Source organism: Chionomys nivalis, chromosome 19 (assembly GCF_950005125.1).
Source record: "Chionomys nivalis chromosome 19, mChiNiv1.1, whole genome shotgun sequence".
In the NCBI taxonomy this organism is placed as follows: domain Eukaryota; kingdom Metazoa; phylum Chordata; class Mammalia; order Rodentia; family Cricetidae; genus Chionomys; species Chionomys nivalis.
This window is the reverse complement of record NC_080104.1, coordinates 63,149,490-63,174,396: the sequence shown is the minus strand read 5'-3', so window position 1 is coordinate 63,174,396 and position 24,907 is coordinate 63,149,490. Positions and strand designations below refer to the sequence as shown.

Sequence of the window (24,907 nt, the reverse complement as noted above, 5' to 3'; positions counted from 1 at the left end):
CATAGCCAATGAGTAATGAGAACTGAAATGAACAAGAACCAGGGCTTTTCACACACACAAATAAAATGAAGTACTTTATTTGTAGAATTTAAGTTTGATTTCCAACTTGTTTGCAGGTATGAGACAAAGACTTTTGTAAGTCCAGAGGCCATTTCCTCTGATCTTGCTAAGAAAATCCGAAACCTCCACAGGAAAATACTTGGCCTCCCAAAGATGATGAGGACATTCTCAGGTAAAGGGAATCTTCCACCCTTCCATCTGTCTCTATCTTTCCCCATCTTCTAAACCCGGTTCAAACCTCCAAGCAGGCCTGTAATGTTAGCACCAGGGAGACTGAGGCAGGAGGATCTCAAGTTTCAGGCCAGCCTGGACTACACAGTGAAACTCAAACAAAAATCAGCCAACAGCTTGGGTTAAGCATCTTTTCTCCCCCAGAACTTCCCACAAGACCCCGCTCTACTGAGGGAATAAGGACAGAGACACTGAGCTGAGAGTCCAGGAAAATGAGGCAATTTCTCTTCTGTCCTTGCCCTCACACGGTAGCCAGGACATCCTCCCCTTGGAAGTACTTGTAAGAGATAGCAAGTCTCACAGATCTTTCTCTTTCTTCTTTCCTCAGAAAACTTGACGCACCATTTGGAAACAGATTCAGGTAATCAGCAAGGGCTGGGGAGGGGGCTCTACCCCACTTATCCATTGCACCCACGGCCACACACAGCAATGAAATGTGCTCACTGGACCTTGACTGCTTGGGGTCTCGGGACTATTAAGCCTTTTCTCTACACCATAAAATGTAAACAATAACAATCTACACTATGAATCCATGAGGATTAAATAAATTAATGTGTACAAAGAGCTCAGCACAGTACTGGGCACAGTGATTGATGAATGTTGTCAGTTACCTATGTAGTCATTCAAAATATGTACTAAGCCCCGAGTTTTGCCTAGAATTATGCTACAATCGCTGTAAATTTGAACTAATATTGTATATTTTTTAAAAACTAGCATTTTGCTGGGGGTGGTGGCACACGGCTACAACTCCAGAACTAGAGGCAATCAGATTGACTCCTACAAGTTCGAGGTCAGCCTGAGCTTCTGAGTTAGTTCCAGGCCAGCCTTAGCTACTGACACTCTTTCTGGGGGTGGGGTGGGCTCTAGGGCTGTACTAATAACTTTCTACTAGAGCTTGCTTGCCTAGAATGCATAAAGTCCCAGTACCACAAAAAAGGTGCTGAGAGGGGAGAGGGAGGAACAAAAATAACATTTACTTTCAAATTGGAGCTTAATTGTTCCCACATGCACCTGCCTGTTCTTACATCGATCCCTACTTCTTTAACTTAGTGTAGAAACGCCATCCAGACACCTGGTTAAAATACAGGCTCTTGTTTGGGTGGCCTATGGTGGGGCTCAAGATTCAGTGTCTTTTTACGAGGTCCCAGGCACTGCACTGTAGCCTGGCCAACTCACTTTAATAAGAAGCAAATTCTCAGGCAGATTTGTCACATCTGTCCTCCAGAAATAGAGGCCTAAGAAGCAGGCAGCATGGACGATACACCATCCTGGAAGTGCGTATATGAGGTCACTCTGAACCCTCAGACTACAAACCTGAGCCTGGATGTCAACTGCACCACAGGAGTGGGCGCCGAGGTGGCCAGGATGTGGGCGAGCAGGCCCTAGATACCAAGGACAGTGACTGAATGCTCTTGAGGCTCTTGCTCCAGCCGGGCAGCACCCACCTGTCCTGAACTGGGGGACACAGCTGTCCTTCACTGTGCAGACATGGCCTTGGACTACCTTGCAAACATTCCAAAGCAGAGCACCAATGGTCCTCTCTCTTTATTCCTACCTCACCTGGAAAACAAGTTCCTGCCTGGCTTTGAATGACCGAGGTGGAGTCAGGAAGTGTGGCAAAAACACCAGCAGCCTGGAACCCAGCTCTGTCGCTAGCCTTCAAAAGTGGGATTGGAATTTATCTGGGAGTCTTGTACAGCGGTTTTTAATCTGTGTTGAGTACACTCGGCTTCCTGCAGTCCTATTCGAGTGAAGAGCCAGTGGCAGGCAAGGAAGGCTACACCCTAGGCACCAGTAAGCTATGAGGCAACAGGATTCAGAAGGGAAAAAACAAACAAAAACCTGTAAAAGCTTCAAAGTGATCAGTGTAGGGAAGCCAGTACTCGTTCGGCTTGCATTAATTTATAGTGGCTTTTGGACACAAAAACTAGATATGCTTCGGGGCCTCATCAACTCTGGATGGACCCCAAAGCCCTTTCAGGTCATTTGTACAGGTCTTCAATGTCTTAATAAAGTTTGTTACCCACAGGCCTATGTGTTTTGTGTCTAATCTATCTATTGTGACAAGTTCGAGCTAGGACAGGCAAGAGTCTACAGTTCTGATGGTCAAGGCCTCTGAACGATCCTCTGTGAAATGACTGGTTCCCAGGGTGGGCTGTGCTCTGGAAGGGGACTATGGGAGCCTGGTTCACTGTCTCCCAACTGATGAGATGTGACTCTGTCGAGCATGCCTGCCAGGATATGTTGATGACAGACGCCAAAAGCGCTGAGACCGATGATCATGGGCTGCACCTTTGGAACTCTGAGTCAAGATAAACCTTTTTCTAGGTTGCCTCGGATGCCTGTAAAACAATTTTTCCTTTCCCTAGGTGCAACAGCATATAAGCCTTTAAATCTCACCCAGAATCTGAGGCTAGCCATGTCTACATGGTGAGTTCCAGGCTACGGAGGGTTACATATTGAGATCCTGTCCAGTCCCTTAATTTTATGTATGTATATAAGTTCCATGTGTGTGTGCACGCATGCGTGTGAGAATTCAAATGTACCATTCAGAGTGTAATGTGCTAGTACATGGAGTAAAGATACAGATAAGACTTTCAGATCCCTCTGTAAAACAGAAACGGGCCACTGAGAAAGGTCACGAGGCAGAGTGCCCCATGGGAATTCTGAACGACAGGAGCTTAAGGCAGTGATCCGACACTCTGATGGAAAACTATTTTGAATAATCCTATAGAGAATCCCTTCAGTGTACAAGTGAGACAAACAGTTCCAGATACTGAAGATTTAAAAAGAAAAAAAAAAATTCAACTTCCACACTCACCTCAGGAAGTTTTAGATAATGTGTGAACAAAACACAGTAAACGGAGAGAGAAAACACAGGGCCCAGAACCATGGTTGGGGATGCAGCTGAGGAAGTGCTTGCCTAAGATACATGAGACCCTGGGTTCAGTCCCCTGCACTGTATAAACTAGGCATAGTGGCACCTACCTGAAATCTCAGAATTTAGAAGGTAGAGGCTGTAAGATTAAGACCATCTTCAGCCACCTAAGGAGACTGTGGCTAGCCTGGGCTAGAGGCCTTGGGGGAAAAATCCCGGAACTTCCCAGTCTAATAACAAAAGGGGATCTAAAAAGCTGTGCACAGAGGGGGCAATCAATGACTCGGGTTCAAGGTCACTTCAGAGGCATCAAGATAAAGCTGGAGACAGCACCAGAGGACTGTCTTGAGATTTCTGACCATTGAAAAGAACTTGTAGTTTATTTAGTCATAAAGACACAAGAAATGAATTAAAAGAGAAGGAAGAGAAGATGATTAATTCCAGGAAGTAAAAGGTGGCGAGGGAGCCACCGGACGTTACTAGTGGCTCAGGCAGCATGTGATACAAAGTGTTCGGTCTTGAGACAGTGGTGACTCTGCGGTCACCAAGACTGAGTGTCTGGGAGCAGTCTCTCAAGAGCAAAGAGGAGCTGAACAGTCGAACAGGAAGAGGAAATGTGGAATGTTTAAGGATAAAAAGAAGGGCATCGTGTTGGCTAGCTGTGGACAATGGTGACTGGACAAAGGTGCTGGTGTTGGGTCATCAGGGGACATGGCACAAGTGCCCCTCACAGTAAGACCCCTAACAGTAGATTCCTCATGATCCTGTCTTCCCTCTCCAATCCAGCTCCTAAGACTGACTCTGGACACTACTTGGTGCCAACAACAGAGACTTAAAGCTGTCCAGAGACACTAGCTGGAGACCCCGAGGCAGGGGTAGTTCTGACCTCAGTGATCAAGAGCGAGATGTTGGGATTGTTGTGGAAACTCCCTTCACAAGGACTACTCTGCAGAGGTAATTTATTAACCACAGTTGCTGCGTGAGTCACGGTACCTAGATGCTTTCGGAGACACAGATGGCCCTGGGGAGTCCCACCTGCTCAGGTCTGGGTTTGGAGGCGATGAGCTCTGCTAACTACACCAGGGGATGATCCACCAGCACTCAGGACACAAACTCACACAGCCTTGGAAACTTGAGTGGGTCTGGACTATGTTCATTCTCGTTTCTTCAGATACTTAACTCTAGTGGGGTAGGAAAAGTGAGGTTAAGAAGCCAGGGAAGGTAGGCAAGAACGGTTTGGGAAGAGGAACCTCAAATCTGAGGACAGCAAAAAGGTTTCAGATGTCACTCAATACCTAGTAGCACTGAACAACTGAACCAGAAAATGACGCTGATGCTGCCCCTACTCAACAGAGAACAGAGTCAAGACAAATGGATGCTCAGGATGGAGGGGGTCATTTGGTCTTCAGAGCAGGAGATCCCAGAGGAATGGGCAGGGGGCGAGAAATTAGAACAAGAAATACAGACAGTGCCGAAAGAGCTTGGCCATGGCAGTAGGGGCACGGGCGCGATTGGATGTGACGCCCCTCAGCTCTCCTCCTCCTGCTGCTCTGGCCAAGAATGTTCCTCCATCACACAGTTTTGGGATCCCACAGAAAGGAAGCTTCCAGAGGTATGGGATCCAGGCAACCCTTCTTCATCTCAAGAGTCCTTGAATCTCAGAGAACTGCAGATTCTGTTGTATAGCCTAGGCAGGTTCTGGAATTCAGGGTCTCAGCGTGAGGCGTGTTCCTGGCCACTTGAGCCACAGGAAGGGAACCAGACGCCGGGTGAAGGTGGCGGTGAAGGTGTAAATGAGTTCCTGTGACTCTGCATTGGTGAACGTCACGGTGCCCCCTTCATAATCCAGGGCGATGCCCACTCTCCGGGGCCGCAGCACTGGGAAGAGCTGGGCCTCGGGGCTCGTGTTGGCCCAGATGCCTGAGGAGGAGAGCCGAAGGGCCCACACACCATCCTCTGGCCGCAGGGACAGGTCCCCTTTCCTCTTCATAGAGTCTTTGGCCACTCCCACCATGCAGCTTTCCAGAACTTCCTCCTCCTCTTCCTCTTCCTCCTCCTCTTCCTCCCCTAGTGATTCTTCATCCTCATCTGTTTCCCAGTCTTCATATCCATCCCCATAGCCAGCTTCCTCATCTTCTTCCTCCTCTTCCCCTTCTTCTTCTTCTTCCCCCTCCTCCTCATCCTCTGACCAGCCTTCTCGTTCCAACTCCACTTCCCAGTACACCTTGCCCCAGGTGAAGCCCTTGCTGCCCAACACCCCTGGCTCACAGTCAAACTGCTGGGGGTGCAGGCAATCACTCTGGTACTGGCTGGTATAGGTCACGCACTTCCAGTCTTGTGAGAGCTGCAGGTAGCCGCTAGCCGACTGTGGGTCCAGGGTGACACTCACTGTGGGAAAGGGAGGAAGGAACAGTGTCAATGCACAACCCAAAGAGTACTGTTTATGTCAGTCTCTGTGAAGGGTGTCCCCTACAGACACTCAGCACACACCTCTGGCCTTGGGCTTCCACAGCTGTTCAAGGACCACGTGGTCAGGTAGATGAGAAGGACTAGAGGTGTGACCTGTGATGTCAAAGCATCACCAATACTGTAGACTACACAGTAACCAGAAATGCAAGGCACGGCCACCTTTGGGCGATACCAGAGGGGATTCCACAGCGGGGAGTGTTTTGTTTACTCACCAGTCTTATACTCCAAGTCTCTCAGCAGCTTGCCTAAGGAGGAAAAGGAAGATAGAAATGAGCTGCAGACTAGCAAACTCATGAACCTATTTTTTACTTGGTATTAATTATTGGACAGGGTTCCACTGGAGATCCCAAAGAGAGAAGATATAGAAACTCTAGCTCCTTGGAAGGATGAGATGGGAGAATATGGAAGTGAGAAGCCAGGAAACCTCCAAGCCTGGTGCTGTCCCCAGTGCTTACCCTGGAACTGCCTCAGGCCTCGCTGCAGAGAGAGAAGTTTATCTGAGAATTCTCCTGCCTTCCTCTTAACCATGTGAGGGATGGCTTTCCCAATCCAGAACTTCTTCCGTGGGTACCTGAAAACATGAGGACACAACAACCTGGTCATTTGGCTCTTCCTGCTTTTCTGTCAGTGTCTGTGACAATTATAAAGCAAGCAGGAAAGCCTTGATTATCCCTAATCAAGAGACAGAAAAGCTGGTTAAAGACAAAACCAGGACATAAGGCCACCAGCAGATCCCACAAGTGAGCACTCTGCCTACTGAGCCATGCTTGGACTCTCCCACTGGGCTTCAGGTGAAGACAGTGAGCCTAATCGGATGGGGAAAGAACGGTCTCTAGGCTTCAAAGACTACACTTTCTTTTTTTATATATTTTTTAAAATTTATTACGTATACAATATTCTGTCTGTGTGTATGCCTGCAGGCCAGAAGAGGGCACCAGACCTCATTACAGATGGTTGTGAGCCACCATGTGGTTGTTGGGAATTGAACTCAGGACCTTTGGAAGAGCAGGCAATGCTCTTAACCGCTGAGCCATCTCTCCAGCCCTACTCTTTCTTTCTTTCTTTTTTTAAGATTTATTTTATTTATTATGTATATAGAGCTCTGTCTGCATGCTTTCCTGAAATCAGAAGAGGGCACCAGACTTCATTACAGATGGTTGGGAGTCAGTATGTGGTTGCTGGGAACTGAACTCAGGATCTCTGGAGGAACTGTCAATGCTTTTAACCTCTGAGCCATTTCTCCAACCCCAAGACTACACTTTCTTAAAGGCCGTGGGATGAAACAAGGGCTACCTTTACACGGACCATGGCCACAAAAGTAGGAGAGTAACAATGAGCAAAGGAAACTCTTACCTGTTGGCAAAGTCCTTGCTGTCCTGCAAAGGAAGAAAATGCAAGCACCAAAGTGAATTAAGTAGAACTGCATCCGTAAGTCAACACCATATAACAGGCAGGCACACAACAGCAAACAAAATATACATGGCTTCCTCCCCAGGGAGCTGACAGTCAAGAGGGGCTAGAAAGCCAACAATGGGCTGGAGAGATGGCTCAGAGGTTAAGAGCACTGGCTGTTCTTCCAGAGGATCCAGGTTCGATTCTCAGCACCCACATGCAGCTCACTACCATCTACAACTCCAGGTTCAGGGAACCCAATGCCTTCTTCTGGCTTCCACAGGCACCAAGCATACAAGTGTGTACAGACATACATTGATGTAAAAACACCCATGCACATAATAAAATAAAATGAGCAAACAACACAAGGGCAGAAATAACCAGAGGTGGCAAGTGACCTGGCTCCAAGGAGACACTTCAACTAGGGCTTGAAGAATGACAAAGTGCTGGCCGGGTGCAGACTGATAAGAAATGGGAAAGGATTCACAGAGGATGCAGGGCCAGATCACAGCAGGCAGGATGAGGTGACGGTGGCGAATTTTACTCTACGCACACTGGGATAAAGGGCAACTATCCCTAGCACCCATTCCCTGACCTCCCCGCTTTTAAACGTGTGTGTGTGTGTGTGTGTGTGTGTGTGTGTGTGTGTGAGATTCCTCAATGTATGTATGTGGAGGTCAAAGGACAACTTGAGGGAGTCGGTGCTCCTTCCACCACGTGGGTTCTGTGGGTTGATCACAGGTGATCAGGCTTGGTAGCAAGTGCCTTTACCTGCTAAGCCACATTACATGTCCTTTCTCCTCTTTATAATACTAAACTCCTTAAGTTCTGGCATGACATGTGACCAGTCAAGAAACTACATTTCCCACATTCCCTACAATGAAGTCTGGTCATGTGACTAAGTCTCAATGGGATGGGGGGGAAAGACCAAGACTTCTTGCTCTTTAAAAAAAATGCTTTCAGGGGCTGGAGAGATGGCTCAGTGGTTAAGAGCATTGCCTGCTCTTCCAAAGGTCCTGAGTTCAATTCCCAGTAACCACATGGTGGCTCACAACCATCTGTAATGAGGTCTGGTGCCCTCTTCTGGCCTGTAGGCATACACACAGACAGAACATTGTATACACAATAAATAAATAAATAAATAAATAAATATTAAAAAAAAATGCTTTCTAGTTCCTTTCTTCTTGTTGGCTGAACTTTGAACAGCGATTGCACGGCTGAGAACAATACCCCCAAGACTAGACAGCTAGAAATAACCAAGTCTTGGACGACCTCATGGATGTCTCTAGACTCACACCTCTGAACCGCTACCAAGACAGAAAGGAACTTCTGCTCTATACGAGCGATGGGGCAGCAGCTAGCAGAGACCCTAGGTGGCCAGTCACTTGGCTGCTCCTTGGCAAGTGGTGGTAGGAGGTGATGGGAACAGGGGAGGTCACCCTGGAGGCCGCTGTGGTCACCCTGGTGGTCAATGTGGTCACTCTGGTGGAACAGGGAGCTGGAGATGGCAGCAGGGGACACAAGAGAGAAGCTGGGCATCCCATGACTGTTCTAGAGCAACCCAGTGGATATGCTGGCCGAGGATCACTAAGGACAGGCGCCTTGTGCAGGAGGAAGACAGTGGTGCTGTCTGCATGAGGGGAAGACACGCAGGACAGCGAGGGTGGGAACATCTCATGAGATGTTGCTTTGCTGAGCCTGAAGCCTTCACCGTTCTCTGTGTTGACTGATTTTCACCTTCCTCTCACTCCACAAACCTTTGCTAAGTGATTCCTTGTGCCAGGCAAGCACTGATCTACAAGTATGAAGTAGCAATAAAAAAAGAGACATCCCTACCTGTGTAGAGCAGGCATCCTAGCAGAGGGAAGCAGACAAGAAAGGAGAAAAAAATCAACATAAAAATATATATAACATCATGTTGTGTTAGTGACAGGTGCTAGGGGAGTCAGAGGCTGAGGGGGGATGGGCAGAGGGCAGGCTGGCTTCTCAGGGAGGTACAATTTGGAAAACAAATACAGTCGACAAACTGTGGTGGTTAAGGACTTGTTCCAGAAGGTTGAGGGGCTCTGCTCCAGGTAAACCCAAATACAGACAAAATCTGCTAACACCAGTATCCTGTGTTGTGTTTTTAAACAGAAACCCCTATTTTCCCTCCTCAGCACTTTCCACCATGGGAGTTTCGGGGGCAGAGCCCCGAGGTACAGACTGGGGCTTCTGCATAGGAGCTACCCCAGGGTGGATCAGGGGAAATACTCTCTAGACAGACACCCTGGTGACACACCCCAGCACGCTCAGCTGCTCAACTCACAACTCATATTTACACACCCACACATGGACGGGCTTCTGGGAGCCTGATGTGCTCCTTGAAGGGAAAGGAAGGAGTGGAACTAGGGAAAGGAGACAAGTGACCTAGAGTCTAATAAAAGAAATCTAGAGAAGAGGCAATGCCTATCTTAGGTATAAAGGAAGGAGACAGGGGAACCTGGGACAAAGAGAAAAGTACAAAGCCTGGGGGCCGGATACCTGGCTAAATTGGACCTCATTCCTATCTGCCCCAGGGCCTGGACCAGCTAGCCCTTTTACCTGAGGCTCAGCATGCAACAAAGAGAGGCCTCCTGTTTATGCAGTCTGTGTTAGAGACTGGCGTCACTGTCTCTCGCCCCCGGCTACTGATGTGCCTTGCCATTGGCCTGGAATCCCGTTTCCTAGAGACCTTTGTGTGTCTCTGCTGGCGGAAAGGTTCATTACCTCAAACCACAGAGACAGGAACGGAGCAGACGGCCCCTTTCTTGGCTTATAAGGGAAGGTGTACCAGTGCAATCTGACAGCCTGCTCTCCCTGCATGTCCTGAGGCTCTCATAACTGTCAATCTGCTCTCTAGGAGGATGCCCCAGTGTCCACAAGAAACCTCCCATCTATCTTCCTTCTTCACCTGGTCTCCCCTTAGATGCACCTCGGGATCCTGGCAGCCACAGCTCAACCTTGCCTCATCTCCAAAGCCATATAAGGCATCTACCAATAAGTACCTACCTCAGCCACATCTATAATCCCAGCACTCAGAAGGCTGAGACAGGAAGACTGATGTGGGATTCCCCTCTGTATGCTATTAATATGTTTTATTACCATTGGTTATTAAAGAAGCTGATTTGGCCAATGGTTTAGCAGAGTAAAGACAGGCAGGAAATCTGAACAGAGATTTAGAGAGAAAGCAGACAACGTCAGGGAGACTCCACATAGTTGCTGAAAGAGAAAGATGCCAGCAGCCAGATGATAGGCCACAGTCTCGTGGCGATACACAGATTGATAGAAATGGGTTAAATTAAGATGTAAGAGTTAGCTAAAAATATGCCTAAATGATTGGTCAAACAGTGCTGTAATTAATATTGTTTCTGTGTTATTATTTGGGTCTGGGCAGTTGGGAAACGAATGAGCAGTCTCTGCCTACAGAGGACTTCCTTTAATTTCAGGACAGATACTAAGGCATAGTAAGACTGTCTCAAAAACACTGTCTTGTTACAAGGCAGGCTTGATGGAGGTCTCATGTCGTGGAAGAAAGATGATAACAGAGACCTTCAGTTCTAAGGCACTGTAAGATTTCTTAGACACTTTTGTAGATGATGATGACTTTTCTAAAGTGATACCAGGTCAGTGTTTAAGCTCACGTGGAGTAGACAAGGAGGGTAAGACTACCATACCCATGTATTTATTTTAGACAATGAAGCTGAGGACCCAGTAGGAGGAATTTCCTCAGAAGCCAGATAAGAGCGGTAGCCCAGGCCCTACCCTGTCTCCCACTCGGGCTCTGGGCCTCTTACCTGCATTAGCTCCGCAGCAGGCTGCCGTGCCTTGCCTTCCAGCTCGGAGATGACAAGAGTCAACCGGCCAAGCTCACTGACGCCCCGGGTCTTAAACTTCTCCCTGCCCTCGGTGAGGAGCTGCTCCAGGGTGGCCAGCTGGTCTAGCAGGTGCTGCTCCCGCTTCTTTAGAAACTGGTGGCCTTGCTTAAACTCCGCCACAATGTACTGCCTCTGCTCCTGCAGCTTCGTCTGCAAGGGCAAGGGGTGGGCATGTGTGTGTGTCATAGGAACTGGGGTCCACTCGATCCTCTGGGGACTCCTAGTCCTTGAGTAGAAAGTCACGGGGTGCTCCTGCTCCACTCTCTTCTCCTTACAACTTGTCAGTCAGCCTATTTCCTTTACTGCTCTGAAAGCCAACCCTGCCTGACTGCTGTCACAGCCTGTTCTAGCTGACCAGCGTGTCCTGGAGCAAAAGGTAGCCAGCGTGTCCCACTGATGACATTTCACCCTTCTAGATAGTATCCAAATGCCTCTTTCAGGAAGCTCTGCGTGAGGGATGACGTCTATGCTCGATCTTTCCCCCTCCAGCATCTCTTCTACTCTGGACACACTAACTGCACCTTATCCCTCCCATGGAGGCTGGACTGCGAGTCCAGGAACCGAGTCCTGTCCTGTAGCTGGAGTCTGCCTGAGTCCTCAGTCCCTCTTGGTAGATGAGGGTGTCCTTTGTGGAGTTGGGTTCTCTCCAGCTTTACTCTCTCTTTCACGGCCTGACCACACACTGCTAGGCCCCTCCACTGCCCATTTTCCCAACACACACTCCCCCAGGACTGGACCCACCTATCAGCTGTCCCTCCAGACCTGTCTACTCGAGAACACACAATGTGCTACCTACCAGTCTTCCATACTGTCCTAGACAGCCTCAGTCAGGGCTGCTCAGACCGTCCTTGTCCCTTTCCTCTGCCCTGAAGCTGGCTTCACCTCCCAAACACCCCTAGCTGCTTCTCTACTCAGGAAATCACATCTTCACCCTTAAAGTACAAAGTCAGGTTCCTCAGCTCCTGCAGGGACAGGGCAGGCCAACCTTCCCCATATTTGTGCTAGCTCCAGTTGGCCTGAAGCCAGCCTAGCACCCAGACTTTCAAAGCACTCCTAGAAACACTTCCCACCTTCCTGGTCCCTCCCTGGAACACACATCGCCTCTCAGCCATGACTTCCACATACCAGCGCAGCCAGAATATCAGCTTCTCCCTTGGCCTGAAAGCCCTGAATTTTTTCTCTGTCTCTCCTTAGGGTGTTCAGGTGGTTCAGGATTTTCTCCTGGGGAAAGACAAGCAGTGGAGAGAGAGAGATCAGTGCCCTGAGCTGTGGCGGGTGGGTCACCAGACAGAACAGCCCTCCTCTCAGGCCTGGAGACTCACTCTGTGAGGCAGGGCAGCCTTCTCCACCAGGATGGCCGTGTGGGGTCTGTGCTCGCGGGACTCACGGCACATCACACACAGCAGCTTGCCGTCGTCTTCACAGTAGTAGTGCAGCTTTTCCTGGTGCCGCTCACACAGCTTCATGTCCTGCGGCTCTCGGGCCAGCTCTCCCGGCTGCCTGCCAGAGTCCACCTTCAGCCGCTCAATGTTCTCCACCAGACTGGCGAGCTGCCACACGGGCCGGATGTTCTCCTTCTTGAAGGGCTTCTTGCAGAGCGGACAGACTGGGCGGCTCCCGGATATGGGGCGGATATCACCTGTGCAGCTGCGGCAGAAGACATGGCCACAGTCGATGGTCACCGGGTCCCTCAGATAATCCAGGCAGATGGAGCAGGTCACCTCTTCCTCCAGGCTCCTCAAGGGGGCAGAGGCTGCCATTGTGCCCTTAGCTTGGGGGCGGGGCGGTCTCTGTTCCCTGGTAGGGTTTGTCTTCCTCAGAGACCAGACCTGAAATCAAGAGCAGACTCAGCAAAAGGAGAAGAGCGGCACCCTGCCCAGGATTGTCCAAGCTGAGATCACAAGGAAGCCAGGAAGGAATCTTCTGTGACTGTTCTGGGCTGTGCAGGCAAGGCCCTTCTAGGGACACAGAAGCTCAGCCTTCACAGCTCCAGCCTTCCTCCTACCCCTGTGACAACCGAAGTCATTTGAGTATTTTGAACCTCAGTTTATCCATAAAATGGAAAGAGAGAGAGAGGCCTACCGGGGATTCTAAGCAGGTGATACAAAAGAACTCTGTTGGGAACACTAAGCATAGGCCTGGTTCCTAGAAGGAAATCAGGGAGAGAACCCAGACGCCTGGCTCCTCGGTCCTCTGGATGAATTCTAGGAGCTGAAACTGGAAGTGGCACCAGGAATCCAGGGTCCTGCCTCACTTATGGTTCACAATGCCCATGCTGGGCAGGGAAGCTGGCTCTGCCATGGACACAGGGAAGGTTTTACAGTGCTGGGACAGCGACACTAGCACTAATGGGCACAGCGAGAGCCATCAACAGAGCTCGGCAGAGATGGTAAACACACAGACATACATAGACATAATAACTGCAGCCCACATGGCCCACGGAGACAATGCAATGTTGATTCCCTAGGGATCTGGTGTGAAGACACATAAGCGTGCTCCGCAGGGGACAGAACTATACAAACATGAGGATTATATTGCAGAGAATATGAACCAAAACACCCTGGTTTAGACCTGTGTGGCTCTTTAAAAAAAATATAATAAATTTTAAAAAGTACATACCAACCTGAAATGAAATTCAAATGGCAAATTAAGATGGATCAAGTCCCCAGAATGTTGGCAGAAATGTTAACGGTGTCTGAGCTAATCCCTCGGTTTGCTTTTGAGGGCCGGCTAGTGTTCTCAGTTTAACACACTGCAGCAGGCTTGACAATAGGAAAGGAAATGGAACTGTGGGGCTCCCGACGCCTTTTCTAGCCACTTATAGGATGGCCTGGAAGTTTAAAAGCCAGGGCAGCTTTTTGTTATTTTTGTTTGTTTGCTGGAGGGAAGGGGGTAGCTCTAAGGACAGAATTTACAATTTCCTATGAAGAGCTCAGCTACAAGTCCTCTTTTTCACATAAAATATGACGCCCTCACCACAAGAAGCCCACATTAAGCCAGTTCACGCTGGGCCCAGTGGGTCTTTAGATCTTTTTAAGGTGAATGAAAACTATGCTGTCTATTATAGTTAACACCGCAGGGCTTACAGATCACTGGGTAATCGCTGCAGAAGGGTTAACAGAATTAGATACTGAGACATAGCCAAGACGGCACCTGATTAGTATTGTTTAGAATCAGTGAGGCCCCCTTGGGGCTTCAAGGGAATGGGGAGACAATAAGAACTCAGCAGCTGCCACTATAACAACCCAAACATCACCAGACGTCAAGGCCACTAGGTGGCCGGTTTGGGGGCAGTCCCAACAATGCCACAGTGAATTATTTCCTATTGCCTCACTTTAGGAGAGACCAGTGCTTGGTTACCTTAACCAAGCAACCAAACCGGTCATCACTAAACAGGAACAATCTGGCACAGGCTGATGAGGAACTTTAAGAGGTAAGCACCATCACCTGGGGCTGGAGAGGCGCCTCAGTTGTTAAAAACCTTGCTGCTCTTCTGGAGGTCCCAGGTACGATATTCCTAGCACTCATACGGCAGCTCACAACTGTGTGTGGCTCCAGTTCCAGGGAATGTGACAACCTGCCTCTCCAGACATATGGTGTGCCGACAAAATTACAAGCAAAATAACACACACACACAAGAAATAAAGTTAAGTGAAAACAAACACTATCATCCATGAAGCTTTCTTGCAAAAAATATATTTGACTTGAGTGACCCTAATCAAGCCTTCAGATTTAATTTCCAGTTTATGGAAAACACAGGCAATTTTGAAAAACACTGCACTAAGTTATCATGGAGAAGGTGCTACTAACACCAAGTTAAACCACACCATGGGGAAATAATCAGACAAATCCAGAACTGGGGCAGCCACAGAGCAACTGGTCTTTTAAAAAAACCAGGGTAGAGATAGCGAGATGGCATGGATGTAAAGGTATCTGCTGCCAGACTGACAACTAGGATCCCCAAGAGAGAAGGGAAGAGCCCATTCCTGCAAGTTGTGCACACACACACACACACACACGGCAATAAAACTAAAAAAGATCACAGTAACAGCAAGCAAGCACAAAAGATAAATCTAGCCTGGATTCTGGCTTCAAAACGTAGTTATAACAATGCTTCAGGGACTATCAAGAAAGATTTAAATGGAAATAATCTTAAGGGCACTTAGTGATAGTTTCACAGTATAGTTTATGAAAACCTCTGCTTTCCTGCAATAGATGCTACAATATTTAGAGTTTCGTAACTACAATTCACATCGAAATGGTTTCATAAAACTATACAAAAAATTGGGGCGAACAAAGGTTATGGCTTTCTGTTGCATTAAAAAGGTCTGTAACCACCAGAATTGTTGAAACCAGAGTACTGAAAACCTAACCAATGCTCTACTGAACTAATGCTTGGGTCAGAACAACCAAAATCCATGCTAACTTCAGAGTCTTGTTTCTAGGTCACCATAACCTGAGAGGTCAACCCTACAAAAGACTCCTCTTTGTGTTCTATGTAAGAGGCAAGGTATAAACTCAAAAACTGAATAATCCAGGCTCAAAGTTCAGGTTCTAGAATCCTATAACTAGGTGACCAACAATTCTGGGGCAATGGAATCTACCATTTAAATGTGCTATTTCACACACACAGGCTTGGCCCTGTTAACCACTATGCCAAAGAGCTCAGAGCTAGGAGGCAGTCCCAGTGCCAAAACTTAGGCCCGATCCACACCACTTCCTTACCCCAGCACACCGTGAAATGGGGCCTGAGAGCAGATCCTCTGAGCTCAGCTATGCAGAAGGCTTAGTAAACTGAGCAGAGCTGACGACAGGAAAGGCGCATGCATTCTTCAGATCTGGCTGAAAGCACGCTAGACTTCACTACAGGCTGGCTCAAGCATTCCTGCAAAGACAGCACTTTTTGCTTTTCAGTGACGGAAGGAGCTCAAGCTTGCATAATTAAGGGGAAAAAAAAACGCTGGGGGAGAGGGGAAGAAGGGAGGAGGGCCCGAGGAAGACCACACCCATTCCCATATTTATTCTGTCAGGTCAAATGCAAACCACCCTTCACAAAATCTTGTGCTCTCTGAAGAGGCAGAATCTCGGCACTGAGTAGCTCAGGCTGGCTTCGAATGCGCTCTACTCCTGCCTTTGCCTCCTGAGAACTGGAATCACAGCCGTGTGCCTCTGCTGGGATTCTAAAAATACCTTTCCCAGGTAACTACGTTCCCCCATTTTATCATATACACCTTGACCGTGTTCTCTCTGATCACCTCCACAATAAGATGCAAACATTATCCTCCCCTCCATGCCTGGCTCCAGACAGACAGAAACCACAGAAAGACAGTCACGAAAATCACCTTAAGTGAGCGGCGCACATCTTGTTTTTTATTGGCCATCTGACACAACATAGTGTCACCTGGAAGACGGAGCCTCAGTTGGAGAACTGCCTAAATGAGACTTGTGGGCATGTCTGTGAGGCACTGTCTTGATTGTTTACTGATAGAGGAGGGCCCAGCACACTGCGGACAATGTTTCTCCTAGGCACAGTCTGAGGCTGCGCAACTGAGCAGTGAGTGAGCTAGTAGGTACTGTTCCTTTAAATTCTTGCATTCCTGCACCGACTTCCCTCAATGATGGAGCATGACCTGGAAATTTAAGCTGAAATAAATTCTTTCCTCAAGTTGCTGTGGTTAGACTGTTTGACCACAGCAGCAGAAAAGCAAATTAGAAAAGTTCGCCACCAGAGTTCTGAATCCACAGGAAGCTTCGGCCTATTACCTTGTGCCTGAAGCCATATGCACCCCTGCTCCTGGAGCACCGGATCTCCAGCCTCTGCAGTGAGTCAGAAATCAGCTACAGTTTCACAGAAGCAAGGAGATGCTAGGAAAAAGGCCTGCAGAATCCCGACATACTCTCCATCTATCGCTGAGTCTCCCTCTGGCCCTTTACAAAGCGGAGGCTCTCATAAATACCGAACCTGCTACACAGAGGGGGGGTAGGGGGGGACACGGGACGGGACACACACTGTCATTTCTGGCAACGCAGTATGGATCCTGGGCACGATTCTCGGCTGTGAGAATCACTGAGTTGCACACACTCTGAAGAAGTGTTACTGTGAAGGTCCACACCTCCCAGGCAGACGCTTTTGCTCTTGCTCCCACCCCTGCCCTGGCCCAGTTTGGAAGGGAATGCATCCAAGCTCCGGCCCCACACTTCTTCACAGCCACAATTTTTGCACTAGGTGCTAAATCTCCCTCCCCCACTTGTGGTTTCTTCTGCCCCACATCTAGCACCTTACTTCCTTCTTCCTCAAACTCCTATGAGCCAGAGAGAGCTCCTAGAAGACAATGAATCCCCAGGTGCGGACTACAGTATCCAGAGAGGCAAGCAGAGGAGCCTAAGTTTGCAGTCTGACACTCAGGAATTCTTTCAATTACCGCAGCAGTTCCTCAGACATATCCCTGGGTCTCTCAACAGGAGTCCCTTTTTCCTGTCATCCCAGAATACTTAGCTTAAGGCTCCATGCACTGTGAGACCCCACTTACATGTTCACAGGGTACAGTTAAGGCCTATTTCTCAATCTAAATTAAGTAAATTCTTCCAGAGGTAAATATCAGAGGTTAGACTTTAGGGCAAAAAGCAATTGATCTGGCTATGTGAACCGGAGAAATGGCTTACCCCGCCCCCACTACCAAACGTGATGTTCCCCAATATTATAGCCCTAGTCACAGCTCGGGGCTGGGTACCACCAGGCTGACCTGGGAATCCTGGTGACCATGGTCCCACAGTCCAAACAGCAATGGTGTTTTGAGGGCAGTGAAAGCCACTTACGCCACCAAGGCAAGGAGCCGACCAGGTTCACCACAGCAGAAACTCGCACAGGGCTCAGATGCAGCTGCCAGCTGAGAGGTCAACGAGACAAAGGTTTAAAATACCCAGGTCTACAATTGACCTCCCGTGTGGCCCTGCTTTAGGAAAAAATTGAAAGTTTTCTGGGTTTGTGATTAGAAATTTGTCTCCTATCTCTTACCCATGACATTCCCAGAAGACATCTGTGCTCTGTACCAGGAATTACCCTATCAACTGGATCGCTGGTTTGGGTTAAAAATGGTCCCAGGTTTTGGTTAAAAAAACAACAAATTGACAAAACAAAACAAAAAACCCCACAAAAACTCCCAAGTCGATTCAAATGTCTGTCAGTGATGGGAATTCTTGCCTAACTATTAATTACAAGCAGAAAAGGGAGGTTAGAGCCTTGGCTTGGTTTGCCAAATGGCAGAGATAATGAGAGGAGGCCCTTCTCAGCCTAGAGGTCCTTCCACCTCTCACTGAAAAGTGAACATCCCGGGGAGTCATGCGGGGGGGGAGAGGCTGGACAGACCAGAGGGAAAGGGTGGTGGAGTGGTGATGTGAGCACTATACACACGTTATAAATAGGGTGGGACACAGGGGCTGAGCAGAGGAGGTCAGAGAAGTCAGACACAGGTTCTGAAAGAGCTGGCCACACTTAAGAATTCTGGAATCTAGCTGAGCGTGGCGGCACACACCTGTTAGCCCAGCACTGGAAGGCTTACGCAGGATGATCGCCACACATACAAGGTTAACCTGGGTTACACGGCAAGACCCCGTCTCAGGACAGTAACAGAAACGACTCCCGGAAGTCCCTCTCTCCTCCCCTGGACTTGTACTTGCTGTTCTCTCAGGCCCAGCTCAGTCAGATAAAGAGTTCTGATTTTCATCCCAGCATTCTCGGGAAACCACTGAGGGTTTAAGTATGATTTACTGAGCGTCTACGATGCTTCAGGAACTGAGGGTACACAGGGAACAAAAGAGGCATTCCTTGCCATCTAGAAGGATCTCTCTAGTGGCTGCAGCAAGCAGATTCAACATCAGGGACTATATATATATATCACCTCGGCTGGCGCTACTCCAGTTACGATGGCCGTCTTCCTTTTTGCCCCTCCAACACACTCAGCTTAGTGTGAAGTGCCAGTGTGCTCACTGGTGAAACGCCCCCAAATGCTTTCTGGCACCCCAGGGATAATAAAGTCAAAAATCCTTCCCTTCCTTTTCCTCTGAGAGCATCCTGTGGAGCCAGGCCTACTCCGGTCTCCCAGCTCAACTTTCCGCCACTCCCACCTGTAACTCCATCTCCATCAAAAGTGAAACCACGCTCCCACCCCACCCTCCTACTGATTCTTCCCTGCCTTTTCACTTTTGACTCCTTTTCCTGCCAGGAGTTCTCAGCTGAACACCTCCCCCTCTGGCAATGTCTCTATCATCAGCTCACAGAAGACAAGGTTCAAAATGGCTGCAGAGGAATTAACTTACTATAACGGTGATAATCACTCTCTCCCCTCTGCAGCCATAAACACCGTCTCCCCCCCATCCCCATCTCCCCCCCCCCCCCCCGCGTCCCCACCGCACTGCCTGGTTTTCCATTTCAAAGAATGGAATCACAAGTCCAGACAGCCCATTCTGTTCTTACCAACATGGCAGTGGGGTTCACTCTTGAGACTGTGCTGATTTTGCTCATTTTCACTGCTGCTCTGTTCCTACTTCTGATGGCCATCTCAGTTTGGACCGTTAGAAACACCATCCCTGTGACCCTACATGCCACACACAGGCACACGGACAGACCCTCGATTTTACTAGAAAGGTCCAAGTTGTTTTCAAAGCAACAGTGGTGATGTATGCTCACACCAACACCTGGCACCACCATCTTTACAAATCTGTATCTCATCATGTGTGTGTAACATGAAAAGAGATGAGGAAAACAGAGAGAGAGAGAGAGAGAGAGAGAGAGAGAGAGAGAGTGTTACAGAGCAAGGAATTTGAAAGTGGCCAAAGACACTGCGCTCTCTGACCAACTAGTGTTATCAGAGGGGCCTACAACTTTCCTTTCCCTCCACCCCCCTCAAAGTAACTTTCTCCCCAGTTCATTTCTGGGGGGTCCATGCTTAGGGTGGAACTCTCCCTCAGTTCCAGAGTGAAGGGAAAACATCAGTATATTAACAACCCACACCCTGTGGTTCAGGGAAAAACACAAGTCCATCGCAAGTCACAAGGAGACCTAGCTGGGAAAGGGGAAAAGTCTTGTGATTTCTCGGGAACTGGGAAGAGGTAAAGTCATTTGGTTTGCAGCTCCTAATGCAATCAATCATCCTGCTGCGCAGCCTGATTGCTAATCTCTTGAGAAATAAGCCAGTCTAGGGAGATGAAGGGGAAAAGCATAACCTGACAGCACCTTTTCAAACCCTGTAGCCCTACCCTGAAACCTGCCAGCTCAATAAACCCTCTTTCTGCCCTTCCAGCTTGGACTTGTCTGTCACGTTTTGTTTTTAAGGGGTGGGGAACCTGTCGTAAACCAAGAGGACTGAAATACACACAACACCAGCCAACTGACCGAGACAGGTGAGCACACCCTCTGGAACACAAGAGACCTCCAGCCTGCTCTGGGGCATCACAGGTCCCCCTGTGGCTCCTAGAATTCTGAGCAGGGAACCCAAGCCTCTTCTACCATCTGCAGTCACTCAAAGTCTGTACCACAGAGTTTTAGTAAGTCACCTGGGTTTGCACCTGGCCTCAGCCACCCTGTTGTGAAGTACAAGGTTAGAGTCTTAACTTTCCTGGGCTTCCAAACACCATGAAGAAATAAAGATGCGGATTATGGAGCCATTCACAAAACAAACTGACAGTAAGGTTCGGCAGGTGTACCAGCACATCTAATGTGAAGTATAAAGGCACTGCTATTATTAGCAGCAACCAAAGCAGGATAAAAATGGCTGACATTTGGGGAGAATAGGTACTCTGAGTTTTCACAAGTTGGCTATCAGGCAGGAAAGGGCCAGTTCATCACTGTAGCAGGGGACTAGCTGTTGTAGAAATGCAGTGGCATTTCAATCGTATTTTAATAAATAAAGTTTGCCTGACGATCGGAAGAGTAAAACAGCCACACTGGTCAGCCTTACAGGTGTATGGTAACACACACCTTTAATCCCAGTAGACACACTAGTTGCCATAGAAACCGGGCAGCACATGCTTTTAATCCCAGCCCTAGAGAGGATTATAAAACGGGAGGAAACAGCTCTTAGACACAGTCTCATTCTGAGATTCCTTGAAACAGAATCACAATTTCAGAAAGGTCGAGGTTAGAGCCAGTGACTGGCTGTTTTGCTTTTCAGATCTGCAGGTTGAACCCCAATTTCTCTCTCTGAGATTTTATTAATCGTGCTTCATAGAACAAAGTCTCATCTGTTCCATTCTAGCCTCAAACTTGCTAGGTAGTCAAGGCTGATCTTACACCCCTGATCGTCCTTTCCTTACCTCCCAAATGACGGGACTCCAAGAGGGAGCCACCCTACCCAGATACACCAGAGTTTCTGGTGATGGTGGCCTCCTCATCCTCAAGGACAGGCCGCTTTCCTATCTGTGTATATAGAAAGAGGGGGCAGAGTAAACCCACCCCAGTCAGGCTACTGTTCCTAGTCTGTACTGTGGATGGGAGACCTTGGGGCATGGGGATCACAAACAGGAGGTATGGCACAGCGGCACACAACTTTAACCCTGGGAGGCGGGGACAGAGGCAGGGGGCTCTCTGAATTCCAGGCCAGCTTGGTCTACAGCTAGGAATCTAGTGAGGCCCAGTCTCAAAAATCAATAATCACAAATGGAGCCAGTAACTCAAAATCTACCCGTGGTAAGTGTGACGAGGAAGTTCTGACTATTCGTATAGTGGGGGCAGAGCATTGAAAGAAGTTATAGCAAGTTACTATTTTTCATCAAAGTTGAGACACCTATAACATTATATCTTAGCATTTCTGATCAATGTCACACACCATTTAACTATTTAACAAATATCAGTGCCGGGCGGTGGTGGCGCAGGCCTTTAATCCCAGCACTTGGGAGGCAGAGGCAGGCGGATCTCTGTGAGTTCGAGACCAGCCTGGTCTACAAGAGCTAGTTCCAGGACAGGCTCCAAAGCCACAGAGAAACCCTGTCTCGAAAAACCAAAAAAAAAAAAATATATATATATATATATAATTAATATTTAGCAAATATTGCTAGATGATGGTGGTGCACGTCTTTAATTCCCAGCACTTGGGAGGCAGAGGCAGGCGGATCTCTGTGAGTTCGAGGCCAACTTGCTCTACAATATCGGGATCAAAGGTACGTGTCTTCCTATCTTAATGGTCCGGACTAGAGGAGGGTGCTGGATGGTTAAGAGCCACATAAATGCTGAAAACTGAACCTAGGTCCTCTGAACGAGCAACAAGTCCAGTTATCCACAGATCCAACTCTCCGGGCCCAGCTTTCTCTATCTCTTGACAAGAGGAAATTGTTTGGCCAAGTTTACCAACTTGTTTGAAGTTTGAAAGGTCACATAAAAAATGTCTGAATGTTCAAAAGGCGCCATTAAAAGAGGAAGGACACAGAGGCAAGAGTCAAAGTGGCACCAATCTGAGCAACAAAACAAAGTACTACTGGACTATAATCCAATGCCTGAAACCAACACCTGCAAGTCCATACTGATATAAGTAAGTGGACGAATAAATTAATGAGGGGACACATTTCACACACAGAATTTAAAATCCATAACTCTCTAATTCCTCTGATGAGCAGAGCCGTATTTGGACTTCCTTCCAAATGATACGGAACGCAAAGGAAGAAAAACACAGTGCAGAACTTGACATTGTAGAAAACCAACACACACTCAGCTGGTGAGCAGGTCAGCATCATCATAAATCTCGACAGTATGACATCCCTGCTAAGGTGTTCTGAATATGGCAACCTAATTCCATCCTTTTAACATATAAACCCAGCCATAAGACATAAGACGGTACAAATGCACGTACAGTTTACATCGTAATACGCCTCAAAGGCTCATGACAGAAAGGCTGTTTCTTGCATTGGCACTACTGGAAAACAGGACAAACTTTAAGCACTGGGTCTCTTTAGGACACAGAGAACATCACAGAAGGGGACAGAGGGACTCTGATGGATTCCTCTCTCTCTCTTTTGCTTCCTGGCTATGACGAGGGTAGTTTTGTCCCACTGTACACTCCGTACTATGGGCTGCCTCAGCACAGGCCCAGATCAACAGGCACCAATGGATCATGGATTAGAACCTCCAAAGCTGTGAGCCAAAATAAACCGATTCTTTTAGTGGGTTAATTGTCTGAGGTATCCGTCACATAATATCTCCCAAAACTTTGAGAGTTCACATACGCAAAGTCTAAAAATTGTCAGAGCCAACCAAATGCAATTCAGTGACCTGGATGAGAACACGGAGGGATAAGTATTTGCGTAAAAAGGCATGTGGATACATATACGGGGGCTTTGGCCTATAGTAACATGTGAGATGGTAATGAAAGAGGAGTCAGTTGGAGGCTATACAGAACTCTACAGATTGTTCTCCCATGTTTCTGTACATCGACAACTGTTTCAAAAAACAAAGTTATTAAAAATCACAACCAGGCACCCTAGCAGACGCCTGTAATCTCTGTAATCTAAGCACTCAGGAGGCAGAGGGTAACGTGGGCTGCCACGGCCACTTTCAGACCATCTTCGGACACAGGTAACATCCTGTCTCGATAATAACAACACCAACAATCATATTAATAAAGTTGCAACTTTAAAAACATTAATGAAAGCTTGCTTTTAGAAAAGTTGTTTTGTCTTTCATTTTTTTAACTTGGGAGGCACGCTCTAGGGATCATGACTTCATCTAACAAGAGGTTCTGGCATGCATGAACGCATGTCATTCTTCCTTTTTTTGAAGCACACACACACTGTCAAAATCTGGAATGCACTAGAAATTTTCAAGTGTCTCCTTCCATTCTCTCCAAAAAGTTAAATTTATACACTTTTCATCCTTTTTTTTCGGCCTTCCAGACAGGGTTTCTCTCTGTAGTCCTGGCTATCCTGGAACTCACTCTTGTAGAACAGGCTGGCCTTCAACTCGGATTCCGTCTTCCTCTGTAACTGTCTCCCAAGTGCTGGGATTAAAGGCATCACCACCTTTTTCTCCTAAAGCTAATTAGTTAGTAAATCATCAGAGATAATACACAGCTCCAGGTACAAGTGGCAAGGCTAGTTTACTCTGAAAATTAATAAATAAATAAATAAATAAATAAATAAATAAATAAGGACTTGCCTTTGGTCATGCAGGACTCCAAGCCACCAGGTAGACCGTCATCCGGGTCCCGCTCACTTCTGGATCTTGCTTCTAGAAGAGACTGAAGTAAGTCTGGGCTGGACCTGAAGAGTAATGAACACAGCGAGCTCAGGGCGAAAGGCCCAGAAGCGAGCCGGGGACGCGGAGGGCACCCGAGCTCGCCAGCCCGCGCGCCCGGGCCTGTCCAGCTCTGCCTTGGGCCCGCGGCCGCCTTCGCCGTCCCCACCCGGGTCGCGCGGCGGAGCCGCCGTGTCTCACCGGTGCAGGTCGCATTCAGCCGCGCCACGCTCCGGGCCCGGTCACTCCTCTCGGTCTAGCTGATCGGGGCGTAGCGAGCAGCAAGCACCACAACCACCCCGCCCAGCAATCTCCCGGCGCCCGGTGCCCTCCACCGAGATTTCTCTGGGGCCAGCCCTGGGATTGGCCCTTGCCGAACTCCGCCCTCCAATGGGAACTTCAGCCTGCTTGACGTCACTGATCACCGGGCAAATCCCCAGGCAGCCGCCGTGGAGGTGAAGCGGCCGGGCCCGAGAAAAGGAAAGTGAAATCGGAAGTGGCCGGTGCGTCATGGTATTCGCCCAGCTGCTCAGGTCGCGCGAGGCCTTGTGCGGGTTAGGGTGCAGGAGCTCCTCGCCTTTCGAGACCCTGTCTCTGACTCCTTGGGGCTAGGGGTGGTCGGCGGTATCTGCAGGGACTGGATTTTACGTGAAATTTCCTCCTCGTGGCTTGCCCTGTGTCCAGGACAAGACCAGACATCAGTCTATATCAAGTGTTTCCAGGATACATTTACAAAAATTACCGGTGCTGTTCCCTCTTAAC

At 48.4% G+C, this 24,907-nt stretch overlaps 2 protein-coding genes and 1 non-coding gene across 5 annotated transcripts in view; 2 read left to right on the top strand and 1 right to left on the bottom strand.

The window, feature by feature from the left end:
- Positions 1 to 24,907, top strand: part of Trim39 (tripartite motif containing 39) — a 95,416-nt gene that overhangs the window by 4,417 nt on the left and 66,092 nt on the right. The window contains exons 5-6 of the mRNA XM_057794385.1: positions 117 to 232; positions 620 to 652. Coding sequence (XP_057650368.1) covers positions 117 to 232; positions 620 to 652 — 149 coding nt within the window. The remainder of the gene's footprint in view (positions 1 to 116; positions 233 to 619; positions 653 to 24,907) is intronic.
- On the bottom strand, positions 80 to 24,491 carry Trim26 (tripartite motif containing 26). 3 transcript variants are annotated; one of them, XM_057794380.1, is made up of 10 exons: positions 24,347 to 24,491; positions 24,068 to 24,171; positions 12,249 to 12,755; positions 12,052 to 12,147; positions 10,846 to 11,076; positions 8,867 to 8,884; positions 6,992 to 7,014; positions 6,094 to 6,209; positions 5,851 to 5,883; positions 80 to 5,557 (listed from the first exon to the last, which is right to left on the bottom strand). In XM_057794380.1, the coding sequence occupies exons 3-10, from the start codon at positions 12,684 to 12,686 to the stop codon at positions 4,875 to 4,877; spliced, it is 1,638 nt and encodes a 545-aa protein (XP_057650363.1). In that variant the 5' UTR covers positions 12,687 to 12,755; positions 24,068 to 24,171; positions 24,347 to 24,491; the 3' UTR covers positions 80 to 4,874. The 3 variants fall into 3 exon arrangements, with proteins under 3 accessions (XP_057650363.1, XP_057650364.1, XP_057650365.1); XM_057794381.1 differs by having other exon boundaries at positions 24,068 to 24,139; XM_057794382.1 differs by lacking the exon at positions 8,867 to 8,884.
- LOC130862494 (small nucleolar RNA SNORA51) lies at positions 21,305 to 21,424 on the top strand. The gene has a single exon (XR_009055661.1). It is a non-coding gene; the product is annotated as a small nucleolar RNA SNORA51 (small nucleolar RNA).

Excerpts from the sequence above, each read along its gene's own strand:
- Trim26 (XM_057794380.1), bottom strand. The coding sequence starts at position 12,686 with ATGGCAGCCTCTGCCCCCTTGAGGAGCCTGGAGGAAGAGGTGACCTGC. Across the intron at positions 6,210-6,991 it reads AGCAAGGACTTTGCCAACAG|GTACCCACGGAAGAAGTTCT; the intron begins GTAAGAGTTTCC and ends TCATGTTTTCAG. Across the intron at positions 5,884-6,093 it reads AGGCCTGAGGCAGTTCCAGG|GCAAGCTGCTGAGAGACTTG; the intron begins GTAAGCACTGGG and ends TTTCCTCCTTAG.